At 52.7% G+C, this 12,484-nt stretch overlaps 1 protein-coding gene across 2 annotated transcripts in view; it reads left to right on the top strand.

Moving 5' to 3' along the window:
* Positions 1-360: 360 nt before the first annotated feature.
* Rps6ka1 (ribosomal protein S6 kinase A1) overlaps positions 361-12,484 on the top strand; it is a 40,607-nt gene continuing 28,483 nt past the window's right edge. Inside the window, exons 1-2 of one of the 2 annotated variants that reach the window (XM_078025676.1) lie at positions 361-604; positions 8,435-8,479. In XM_078025676.1, coding sequence (XP_077881802.1) covers positions 542-604; positions 8,435-8,479 — 108 coding nt within the window. In that variant the 5' untranslated portion in view covers positions 361-541. Of the gene's footprint in view, positions 605-7,375; positions 7,443-8,434; positions 8,480-12,484 lie in introns of those variants that run through there. The other variant, XM_078025677.1, reaches the window with a different exon arrangement.

Genomic DNA, 12,484 nt, shown 5'->3' on the forward strand with positions numbered 1-12,484 from the left:
CAAGTCTCCGCCTGGATCAGACCCAGGACACCCTGTGAATGCAGGTGGGTGGGGACATGGGCTTCCTCCTTGCTGGAGGAAGGAACATCTGGGTTGGGATTCCCAACGAGCTGAGTGCAGGAGAGCATGGCACCAGAGGGGTCTGCGCAGGGGACAAGCCAGGGGAGGGAAGAACCAGCAGGGCCTCTCGTGGGCGGAGCCGAGTGAGGGCCAGGGGCTCGAGGTGGAGGCGGGGCCCGTCTCGAAGGGGCGGGGCCAGACTGGGGGGGGCGGGGGCAGGGGTCCGCTCCGGGAATGCCGTGCCGCGGGGGCTGGGGCGGGGCTTCATCAGCCCCGCCCCCACGCAGGTAGCCAATGGGCGCGGCGGCGCCGGGTGACGGAGGGAGCCGAAGTGCGAGTGCCGCGGCAGCGGCGGACGGCCCAGCCAGAGCGAGGGGCTCGGGGGCGTGCAGGGCTCGGGTCGCTGAGCTAGGGAACCCGGGGCCCGGAGGAAGCGCAGCCGGGGTCGCCGGAGGACCACGGGCGGCCCGGCGGCGGCGCAATGCCGCTCGCCCAGCTCAAGGAGCCCTGGCCGCTCATGGAGCTGGTGCCGCTGGACCCGGAGGTGAGTGAGCGGGGCGGGGGACGGGCGCCGGCGGCCGGCGAGCCCGGATCCGCACAGGGGCGGGGCGGCTCGCGGCGCCGCTGCAGCCCGGCGGACGCCCGCGAGGGCGCGAGTGCCCTCCGATCTCTTGCCCACTGTCGGGCTCCACCCCCGTGTGCCTCGGGTGTGCGTGTGCAGAGGACAGTTCTGCCAAACGCTGAGTAGCTCCCTTCCTTAGCCAGGAGAGCGGATCCCTTGGGTCACTGTAATCTGGTCCCCTTCACCCCACACTCCTAGGACCCGGCATCTTTTGGGAGCTATCGCGCTCTCTCCATTAGTGCAAATGGGCAGGGCTTGGGTCAGATGTCTTTGATTCTAATAGAGACAAGGGATCATGGGACCCCCACTTATCCCTGTGCCCTTTCACAAGAGCTCCCCTTGTTTCTCTGCTGCTGATCCTAGAAGGGTTGTCCCTCTGGACCCCTGGCAGTTGTGGAATGTGGGATGACAGTACCCCTCTGGGACTGGGATTCCTGTTTCCTTTTGCCCTGAGGCCACAGCCAGAGGACACCTGTGTCACCCACCCCAGAATGTGGAGAAGGGAGGGGAAGGCCCTTAGACCTTGTGAAGATTATTCCTGGAGGGGGAAGACCTTGTGTCTGCCTCCTTCCCTGTGGAAGGGTTGAGCCCTTGGGGAGTGAGGCTTCTGCCACCCAGTCTCTACTAGTGGCAGTTCCTGTCCTCCGAGGGAGGGGTAAGGGTGCTTAGGGCCAGGTCCTAAGCATTCAGAAGGCCAGTTTTTCCTTTACCTTGTGACCCCAGGATCAAGGTCAAGCCTCGAACCATGAAGCTGAAAACTTTCCCTTAGCCTCATGCTAGGCAGGAGGCAGGTGGTACTCCAAGTTTAGGGGAGCCATTGGGAGTATGCAAAGGGGATTGGATTCCTCAACTGGCCCAGGATCCTGATTTGAGCCCCTGGTGCTTGCATCTGTCCCCTCCTCTATTCTCCCACCTGGGGCAGCCACAGTGTGTCCTGCCTCTCAGAACCTCAGATGAGGATCAGGGTGAGGACCCCAGGTCCCCAGCACCCAGAGTGTGCTGCCCCTTTAAAGGGATGGCCAACACAGGCTATTGGAGGGTGGGCGCGGCAAGATTAGGTAACCAACCTGAAGGCGCAATTTGGAGTAAATTGCTCTGGGATCCCTGCCATGGGGTTTTTACAGGCCCTACAAGGCTGCTCAGAGGTTCTCTCGCTGACTCACCCTCCAAGGTGAGGAACACTGCCCTCTGCAGCCCCTCTTCTCCCCACCACACACACAGTAGGACTATGGCACAGTGGCCTTGGGGGGTGCTCAAAGGCAGGTTCCTTTGCCCAGGCAGGCCCCTGCGACCTGGGCCTGGAGAGAATGTGGAGCTGAGCGTGAAGGGCTAGGGAGGAACTTCACCCTGCAACTTCCCTTGGGTTCTCCTAGCAGGGAAGGTACAACCCGGGATTCTTGGTCCAGGAAATCACTTCCTGCTTCTCTTTGGAAAATCCTGAGGCAAGGACTAGCTTCACCAGGGGGCCAAGTATAATCCAGAAACTCCTCTAAGTTTCAGTACTAGTCTACCTGAATTCTGTGAGAGAAGATTGGTGAATTCCTGAGAAGGGGGGGGATGCTTTCTCCAAGAGTGTCTCCCTGGAAATGCTGTGTGACCCTCAGTTAGTCCTCAGCTTGTCTGGACCTCTGTTTCTGCAGTGGCAAAAGCTGGGTTCAAGCTCTGTTCTCAGGGCCTGAGAGGGTGCAGAGCTCTGCGCACTGCCGCCTGTGTCCCTCCCCCGGTTCATGGGGGTGCCAGGCGACTGGGTGTTATTGTTTGAGTAACAGGAGCCACGGGGCAGCTAGGGTGCCGGTTCCTCTGTTCTGACTGGAGAACAGGGCTTCGCTGTTCTCTTAGCCCAGGTGACATGTAAGCGATACAGTGGCCTGACCTGCAGGTACAGGCGCCATTGCTGGTGGCTCCTGGCCAGGAAAGAGGCAGGTGAGGGGCTGGTGGGGCCATTTGGCAGAGGCCTGGGATCTGGACTGTCCCACCTTCCCTGTGATACTACCAAAAATGAGCTACTGGGAGGCAGGGCCTGGCCCAGGGTGCGGCCCAAGTGGAGAAAACTCATTGAAAGTGTAGTTGAGGAGTCCACCTGGGCTTTCCCTGGCCCTCCTGAAAGTAGTAGCCTTGTCCCCAGGCCTGGTCCTGCCACCTACAGAGCTTTACTATCTGCCACCCACCCTGCTTTACCTGTGTCACCTTATTTTAATTCTCACAATAACTTCTTAAGTTGGGGAATTCACCCCATTTTCAGATGGGACAACGGAACTTGGACAGCAGAACTGGCACATGAGTTAACGTCAGGGCCAGAATTGGAACCCAGATTTCCTGCTGTCTTTCGCCAAGTTGGGGGAGTCAAGGATGGGGATGGGCTGGGTTCAAACCAACCCAGGTGGACAGTATTCCAAGAGTGCCTCCGGATGTTGGCAGACTGTCCTCCTCCGCAGGGCCCTTGTCCAGCCTTTGCTGAGGGCTGGCAGTGCCCTGGCACCTGGCCCCCAGCCTCCGGCCACTCAGAGGGCTGCCAGTGCTGGGCTCAGAACCCAGCTCCTGGGGCTGCTTCCTGACTCGGGCACGTGCTGCTGTCTTTCTCCATCTGCTGCCCGGCTTCTCTTGCCATTGCCCTGAGTCCCTCTCCCCTAGACAGAGCTGCTTGGGTGGGAAGGAGGAATGTCTGTTGGAAGCCATCTTTGATCTCTTGAAAGGGTTGAGGGGTGCAGTGGTCTGAGGGTCCTGGGCAGCTGTCCTCATGAGTGGTCTCTGAGGAAAAGGGAGGAGAGTGAATCTCCAGCCTCTAAGAGGCCCAATGGCCTTCCCTGTACTAGGCTTTTTTAGATAGTGTCCTACACTCAGGGTCAACATCATTGTCCCCATTCACTTATTCATTCATTCAGCACTTAGGTGACAAGTACTGTTACCATTCGAAATAATAGAGGGCAGCTGTCCACACAACAGACCTGCCCTCATGGAACAGAGGAGGAACAGAGGATCTGAAAAGTGATGTAACAGACCCAAGGTCAGAGTAAGTGGCTGGCAGTTCCAAAATGAGTGGCCAAGTCTTGGTGGCTGCACAGTTGTGTTCTTCCCACCATCCCATGTGGCAATCAGGCCAGAAGGACAGGTGGCCCCGGCCTTCTAGGGCCCAGGCTCTCCCTCAGCACCACTCAGTCCTTTCTCTAGAGCTGCCCTCTCCCCTCTAGAGACCTGTGTATCAGCTCTTTGAGGCTCGGAGTCCCATGAAGATGGAGCTAGGCCAGAGACTAAGCCAAATGGCCTGGAGGAGGGTCCCCTGAATCATCCAGGCCACTGCTTAAGAAACCTATAAATTCTGTTATACCTACATCCTTTTCCCATCCCTTGTCAGGAATCTCAGCTTGCAGCCACATGACTTTGAGTTATGGTCCCATGGCTGCTGCCTTGTAGCTGAGGGACCTCAGATTAGTCCCTTAACTCTGAGTTTGATCTGAAAAATGGGAGTAATGCAACCTGCTCTGGCCTCCTTGCTCTTGTTGCTTAGTTGACTTTTCATTTGACAAACTACATGCTAGACACTGGCTAGGTACCAAGGAGCTGACGATGGACAGGCCATGATCATTTTGTGAGTTAACCTGCAACAGTGTGCTCAGTGCATAGAGGAGCGAGGGAAGAACTTGAGACTGTGTGGCCAGAGGAGGTGGCACCAGAATTTAGTCCTGAAGCTGGGTGGTGGTGCACACATCTGTATTCCCAGTGACTCAGGATACTTTTCACTTGCCAAAGTGAAAAGGCAGAAAGGGTTTTCTTTTTAGAGTGAGCCACTATACAAATGCTTGGGGGTATGAAACACAGTTTTGCTAAAAATTAGGACCCAATAATAACAATTGCTTGTTTATAGACCAGTTATGTGCTAGTGTATATATTTATAGGCATTATTTCATTTATTTCTAGCATCCACCTGATGAATATTTTTATCTGTATTTCACAGATGAGGAAACAAGCTCTGAGAAATGAAGTGACCTTTTTACCTTCTTAGGGTCTAGCAGATGGTAGAACCAGGATTTGAATCCACAAGGTTGGGTTCTAGAACCACCACCCCCAACACCCTTTTTTTTTTTTTTTAATGGAGTGGGGATTGAACCCAGGGCCTTGTGCATATGAGGCAAGCATTCTACCAACCGAGCTATATCCCCAGCCCCCACAATATCTTTATTTTATTTATTTATTTTCATGTGGTGCTGAGGCTCGAACCCAGTGCCTCACATGTGCTAGGCAAGGGCTCTATCACTGAGCCATGGCTCTAGCCGCCCCCCCCTTTCTGTTTTGTTGTTACTGTAGATTGAACCCGTGGATGCTCTGCCACTGAACTATATCCCCAGATCTTTTTATTTATTTTTTATTTTGACACAGAGCCTCACTAAATTTGCTGAGCCTGATCTCTAACTTGTGATCCTCCAGCCTCAGTCTTCCAAATTGTTGGGATTAAAGGCCTGTGTCACCACGCCTGGCATGCTAGGCAAGTGTTCAACCACTGAGTTCCAACCCCAGCCCTTTTAATTTACTTTTTATTTTGAGACAGAGTCTCACTAAATTGCTCAGGTTGACCTTGAATTTGCGATCCTCCTGCCTCAGCTTTCCAAGTGTCTGGGATTACAGGTGTGCACCACCATGCCCAGCTAGAACCTGCATTCTTTTTTTTTTTTTTTTTTGGTGGAAATTTTTATTTTTTCCATTTTTTTATTGGTACATTATGGTTGTACATGATGATGGGATTTGTTGTTACATATACATGTGCACAATGTAACAATATAATTCCCCCCCCCTTCCTCCCACCTCTTTGTTCCTTTCCTCTGCTGATCTTTTGGATTTCATGAGATCCACCCCCCACCTTTTTATCCCTTTTTCCCTCTCTAGCTTCCTCATAAGAGAAAACAGGATCCATGACCTTCTGCATTTGACTTATTTTGCTGAACATGATGGTCTCTAGTTCTATCCATTTTTCTGCAAATGACAAGATTTTCTTTTTCTTTATGGCTGAGTAAAACTCTATGTGTATATATACCACATTTCTTTATCCATGCATTTGTTGGTGGACACCTAGGCTGATTCCATAGTTTGCTATTGTGAGTTGTGCTGCATGTATCACTGCAGCATGGTGACTTTAATTCTTTAGGATAAATACCAAGGAGTGGTATGGCTGGGTCCTATGGTGGTTCCCTGCCTAGTCTTTTGAAAAACCTACATATTGATTTTCATACTGGTTGTACTAATTTTAATCCCACCAACAGTGTTGAATGTTTCTTTTCTCCACATCTTCTCCAGCATTTATTATTTGTAATCTTGATGGCTGCCTTTCTGGCTGGTGTGAGATGAAATCTCATTTTAGTTTTGATTTGCATTTTCTTAATTGCTAATGCTGTTAGCAATTAAGGAAATGCAATTTTTTATATATATTTGTTGACCATTTATATTTCTTCTTTTGAGAAGTGTCTGTTTAATTCATTTGCCCATTTATTAATTGGGTTATTTGGTTTTTGGTGTTAAGTTTTTTGATATAATACACACACACACACACACACACACACACACACACACACACATACATATATTCAGTTAGAAGAATACCTAGCAAAGATTTTCTCCCATTCTGTGGGTAGAACCCATATTCTTTTTTTTTTTTTTTTGTAATTGTAGATGGACAGAATGCCTTTATTTTGTCTATTCTTTATGACAGACCTTTTTTGCATATTTTTCATTTAGAGACAGGGTCTCACTGAGTTACTTAGGACTTCACTAAATTGCCGAGGCTGACCCTCCTGCCTCTGAGCTGCTGGGATCACACTTTTTTTTTGTACCGGGGATTGAACTCAGGGCCACTCAACCAGTGAGCCACTTCCCCAGCCCTACTTTGTATTTTATTTAGAGACAGGGTCTCACTGAGTTGCTCAGCACTTCACTTTTGCTGAGGCTGGCTTTGAACTTGTGACCCTCCTGCCTCAGCCTCCTGAGCAGCTGGGGTTACAGGTGTGGGCCACTGCTCCTGGCAGAACAGTTGGAGATGATGACTTTGAATTTCACGCTAAGAAGCATGAATTTTTATTCTCCAGGCAACAAAGTCTTTCTTCTCTGTCACAGAAATATTTGAGGCCTGGTCCATTGAAGAGTCTCAATAAATATTGGGTGACTGTGTTAAGTGAAAAGGTCACACTTGATTTTGGGGATGATAAAGGTTCAGAGTGGAGTGGGCCAGGCAGGGTAAGCAGTTGTGATCATCTGTGGGATGATTCCTGTGTCAAGTCTGGAAAGGCAGACCTGAAGAGGGTCAGGGCAACTCAGGGAGGGTGCGGGAAGCAAACAAACAAAAAGAAGAGTCTAGAATGCTGGGTGAGTTGGAACCCAGCCTACAAATGCAAGCCTGCCCTACTCTATGCCCTGGGTTCTGATCAACCTGTCCCTTCTCCCTAGGCTGCTGAGAGGTGATGGGGTATATGTGTAGGGACCTGCAGAACACTTGGCCCCTGGGGAGGATTTAGGGGCATTAAAGGAGCTCAGGGGCAGGAAGGATGTCCTAGGAGCTGCAAGGGGTGCTGCTCCAGGGCAGGGAGGTTATGTAATAGGCAAAGCACAGCTGTGACTGCTGCTGCCAAGCAAGGCCACAGCTGCCCTGTGGACCCAGCTCCGGGCTCCAAAGTCCTGCCCTGCCCTAGGCTAAGTCTTCCTAGCTACTGGGATCCCACTGCCTGCCTCACAGCACTCTCCATGCCAGGAGGGCTGAGGACAGTTCCTTCAGGCCCAGGTAGGCAGTGTTACCCAGCTCACCTCAACAGTAAACAGATGGCCTGGTTTGGTACACCCCAGGGTGCCCCGTGTGAGGGTGAAATCTAGAAAAGCCAGCGCTGCCCAGGGTGGACTTCAGGTTTCCCACCGATAGCTGCCTTGGGAACGAGGGGAGTCTCTGCAACAGACTTCTTTGAACACCTCTTGGATTTTGGACAAGATTTGGAATCCTTGCTTTTCAGTGGTGTGACCTTAGGTGCCATCATTAACCCCCATTTGAGCCTCAATTTCCTCTTCTGCTAGTGGGGCCAGGACCTACCTCCTGGGGCTGTCGTGAGGATTAAATGGAGCCACAGGTGTGAGGCACTGAGCCCAGCCTGGCATGTGGCAGGAGCTCAGAGGAGCAGCTGTTGTCACCAAGATCTCCTCTCTGCCCTCTCTGGACTCCCCGTTTATTAGGAAGGGCAGGCCCGGGAGTAAACAGTCCCTTCAGTGCGACAAGTGGTATAGTGAAGGAATGCAGGGGGAGGGGGGAGGCAGCCATCACTCTGCCTGATGGGGAGGGAGGGGTCCCAGTCGCCACCTCTGGGCTGGACACTTGCCCAGACTTTGTCTCTTTCCACGCTGGCGGCGACTCTGGAGATCTGGGTAACCAACCCCACACTACAGATTGGGAAACTGAGACCTCTCACCGTGGGTTACAGTCTCTCTTGGCAGAGCCTGGGCCACACAGGCCTCTTCCTTCTCCCTGGAAAATGAGGTGTTTGTTAGGTGGAGAGCAGGGGAGGGCATGCAGCCCCTGAAATTGTTCTGCCAGGGTGTGAGGGACTGTTGACAGAGGACTTGGTTCCTGTGCCCTCGCTGCGGAAGCAGAGGTCGAGGGGACCCACCCAGAACTCCTGCTCCTCTCCATGGCCTCCCTGACTCTTGGGAGCCACCAAGGATGAGGCGCCTCTTCCTCCACTCAGGTGAGTTCTCACAATGCCTCCCCATCTCCCTTCTTTTTTCCAGAATGGACAGGCCTCAGGGGAAGAAGCTGGACTTCAGCTGTCCAAGGTGAGGACCAGGGCCGGTGGCCTGGGCTAGGGACTGTGGGAGTTCTGTTTGTGTGGCTCTGGGGAGAGAGGCCTGCCCTTGCCCCACCTGAGAGGAGGGCCCTGTCCTCGCCCCTCTGCCCAGTTCAGCCTGCCTTCTCTCATCCCTCCTAATCCTCATAGCAGCCCTGGGCATAGAACTCACGTGTTCCAACCTCCCTGTGACATGAGGGGGTCGCAGCCCAGAAAGGGTTAGGAGCGGGATCCAGCCTGGGACTCTGGCTACCTGTCACCCCGGCCAGGGCTCTTCCTGGATTTATTGACTTAGGGAATTTGGACCACTCTAAGCAGAGAGTCTACACAATGATGGGAGAGGCTCAGACACTGTGCTCAGCTCCTGGGCCTGGGGAGTGGCTCCTTGGGCTCTCACCTGGCTGAGGCCCATTTCCTCTCCCCTGCTGTCTCTGCTTCCCGGCTCCTTCCAGAGCTCCTTAGACCCTGCTCCTGGTTCTTGTATTGCCAGAACCACCAGAGGCTGGTTCCTGTTGTGTGACCTTGGGTAGGTCCCCTTGTTCCCTTTGGGCCTTGGCTATCTCTGTAGTAGGAAGGACCATACCCAACTCATAGGTAGCTCTGGGCCAAGGGAGGCAGCTGTGGAGTGGTTTTGGAAGCCCCCTGGGCTGGGGCAGAACATGGGCAAACCTGGATTCTAGTCTCAGTGTATCCCCCACCCTTGGCCCAGAAGCTCCTCTCTTGAGTCGCAGTGGGGGAGTCCGTAAGTTGGGAAAAATAGTGCCTTTCTCACAGGAGTGATGTGGAGGACAAATGGGGTGGTGACTACCTGGTCCCCCCAGGGGGCATCAGCACCCTTGGTGTGAATGCCTTGAGTGTTGCTCAGTTCCACTTCCTGTGAGAAGCCCCGCCTTCCAGGCCTGGGTCAGCCCATCTACTATAGGCTTGACCTTTGAGATGGAGTTGGGGTTGGTCCCGGTGTTTACCTTGACTCAGCTTCCTAAGATAAGGTATTTGAGCTGGTGGGGTGGGGCAGGATGAGAGAAGGAGGTTCCCACCCCCTCCACTGTTGGTTACTGTGACAACAGCCAGCAGAGAGGCCAGGATCCAGCCTGGGACTCTGCCTACTTGTCAAGGTCTGGGCTCCTTGGTTTATCATTTTAAAATTATTATTATTTTTTTTTACTGTAGATGGACATATTTTATTTTTTTACTTATTTTTATGTGGTACTGAGGATCGAACCCAGTGCCTCACATGTGCTTGACAAGTGGTCTGCCACTGAGCCACCACTCCAGCCCCCACCCCTTGGTCTGGAGATGCCTCTCCCACAGAGTAGCTACTCCTAATTACCTAAAATAAAACAAAAGGGCTGTAGGTCCTGGTGGAGAGCCAGAAATTCAGACCTTGGGGCGGAGTTTCTTGGTTGCAGGGGATTTTGCAGTCTTTGGAGAGCTTGTGGTGAATGCAGCTTCTCACCCCAAGAATTGGAAGGGTAGGCTTGGTGGTGCATACCTGGAATCCCAGCATCTTAGGAGGCTGAGGCAGGAAAATCACAAGTTCAAGGCAAACCTGGGTAACTGAGTGAGACTCTGTCTTAGAATTAAAAAGTGAAATTGGCTGGGGGTGTAGCTCAATGGTAGAGCACCCCTGGGTTAAATCCCTAGTACAAAAGTCAGAGAGGCTGATTGAGAGGAAGGAGGAGGTTTCCCAGGCAGGTAACCTCTACTGGCTCCCCATCTCCCCATCCTGTGATTTCTGCTGAAGAGGAGGAGCACTGGGTATCTGACCCCAATGCCAGCATCCCTGGGTGTCTACATATCCATCTCTTGTTCCAGCCACCAGTATCCCCACTGCCCACTTCCAGGCTTACTACACCAGGGGGCGCTCAACCTGTGATCAGTCCCTCATCAATGTGCAGTAGAAGGAACTGGCAATGGGCCAGTTTATCCTTCATCAGAAATTTAGTGCACCCTGTTATAACATTAGGAGCCCCAAAGTGAAGTCAACATCCCCCAGCCTCAGGGAGCTCCTGGTCTTGGAGGGAGGGTGGAAACAGGAGAACTGTGTGGTGGGTTCTAGGGTGCGGTAGGAACATGGCTGTGGGCACACACAACCTCCATTCTGTGTCCACTAGAGACATATACCACCTTCCAGGTGCTCATTTTTCTTTTGGTGGCAAGATGTGATGAGCACATCACAGCCCCAGTTGGTGGCCTCTGAGCTTAGGGCTGAGAGTGGACCAGACAGATGGTCACTGCTATGTGTGGCGGAGGAAGAAGAATTGGGTGGACTCTTGGGCACCTGGCCACTTCCCTGCAGAGCTAGCATTTGGCCAGGCTTTGGACGGCAGGATCTGAGCAGCAGGGCCTTCCAAATGGAGAAGAAGCAGGGGAGGGGACTTGGAAGTCAGAGATTCTGAGTTCAGATTCCTGCCCCCTGTCTCCATTTGCCTGTGACCTGGGACAAGTAACTTGCTCCTGCAAGGCTTGGATCTTTTCCAATAGAAGCAGTATGGAGCTTACCTCTCAGGGCCCTCCTGGAAGAGGAAATGTGATATGTATTAATTAAGGTATCCAACAATGTTTCTAGAATAATATTGGTGTCTAATGCTTGCTTATTTTGTTTATTTCAGGAAGAGGGGAATTGGGGTTTTAGCAGTGAGGGTGTAAACAGCTGGTGCAGAGCGTGTACTCCCTGGATCTCTTCAGCACCTGAGTGCACCTGGTATCTTCAGGCACACGGGGTTCCCACTTTCCTTCCCTCCCTTCCTGGGCATGGACTGGGCACCCCAGGCCCTCTCCTCTGGCCATCTCCGGAGCTGGACCCCTTTGAAGTGCCTGCCCTGCTATTTTGAGAACTGAATGTCTCCCCCCTCCCCTCCTCTCTTCCTGTTTATGAAACCCTGATCCCTCCGGATCCCTCATGCGCCCCTGGCCAGAGCTTAGGCAGGATGTGACTGTGGACTTTGGGGAGCCTTGGGCACCCTCAGGTGTTGGGAGGAACTTTCCCTGGACTAGCCACAGCAGGTCAGCCCACCCGCTCAGCACCTGGGGCCAGTGCTTGGATTCTGTCCCTTTAGCTTGCCCAGTGGAGATTCTGCGGCAGTCAGATCAACTAAACCAGGGAGAACTTCTGTTTAAAACGTCTCTTTGTCTCCACGGCTCATTTTGCTTCTACAAACAACCTTCTAGAAATAACCTTCTGAGCATGGAATGTGTAATTTGAAACTTCATTTTACAGAGGAGGAAACCGAGGTTCAGACAGGGAAAGAAAGAGATTTGCCTGGTTGCACCTAGCTAGTGAGGAGCCAGTTCCTTCTCTACCAGGACTGTCTCCCCTCCACACCCTGCATTCTGCCTGGTCAACAATCTTTGTACCCAACTACACTGTCCTGTCTCTAGAAGATCTATCCAGACCCCGCCCTTGGCTCTGGGCGTCCACAGCACCTTGACTGCAGCTCTGGGGCAGGGGCATTGTGTTTTGTTATCTTATTTCTTTTCAGAGCTGCCAGAGGTCAAGGCCTGGGTTGCCTTAGCATCTGCTGCCTTCTAGTGTCTGGTTCCTGCCTGAACAGAGCAGGGGCCAGGAACTATCAGGGACCTCCACAGGTGGGTAGGCAGTTTGGCCTTATAAGAGGGCTGTGGTGAGAGGTTAAGAGCGCAGGCTTTGGAAGCAGTCAGTAAGTTTCACTCTTACTTCTCGGCCTCGCTAGCCATGTGACCTCCGGCAAGTCACTTTCTCTTCAAGTCTAGTTTTCTCATCTCTAAAATGGGGATGATGATATCTCCCTTTGGAACTGAGACGTGGGCTCTTAACCCCGAACCCCAGTGCCAAGCATACACCTGGTGGAATTCACATCAGCAAAAGTTGAAAGATAGAATGGGCGGGGGACCTGAATGCTCAGGGACAGGAGTCTCAGTTCTCATTATCACTGGCCCCAAGTCCGGTGCCTAGGAACTGGGGGCCCCCCTCACCTTCCCAGAGGCATGCTGTTAGAGATGGAGACATCTGTCC

Source organism: Ictidomys tridecemlineatus, chromosome 11 (genome assembly GCF_052094955.1).
Source record: "Ictidomys tridecemlineatus isolate mIctTri1 chromosome 11, mIctTri1.hap1, whole genome shotgun sequence".
In the NCBI taxonomy this organism is placed as follows: Eukaryota; Metazoa; Chordata; class Mammalia; order Rodentia; family Sciuridae; genus Ictidomys; species Ictidomys tridecemlineatus.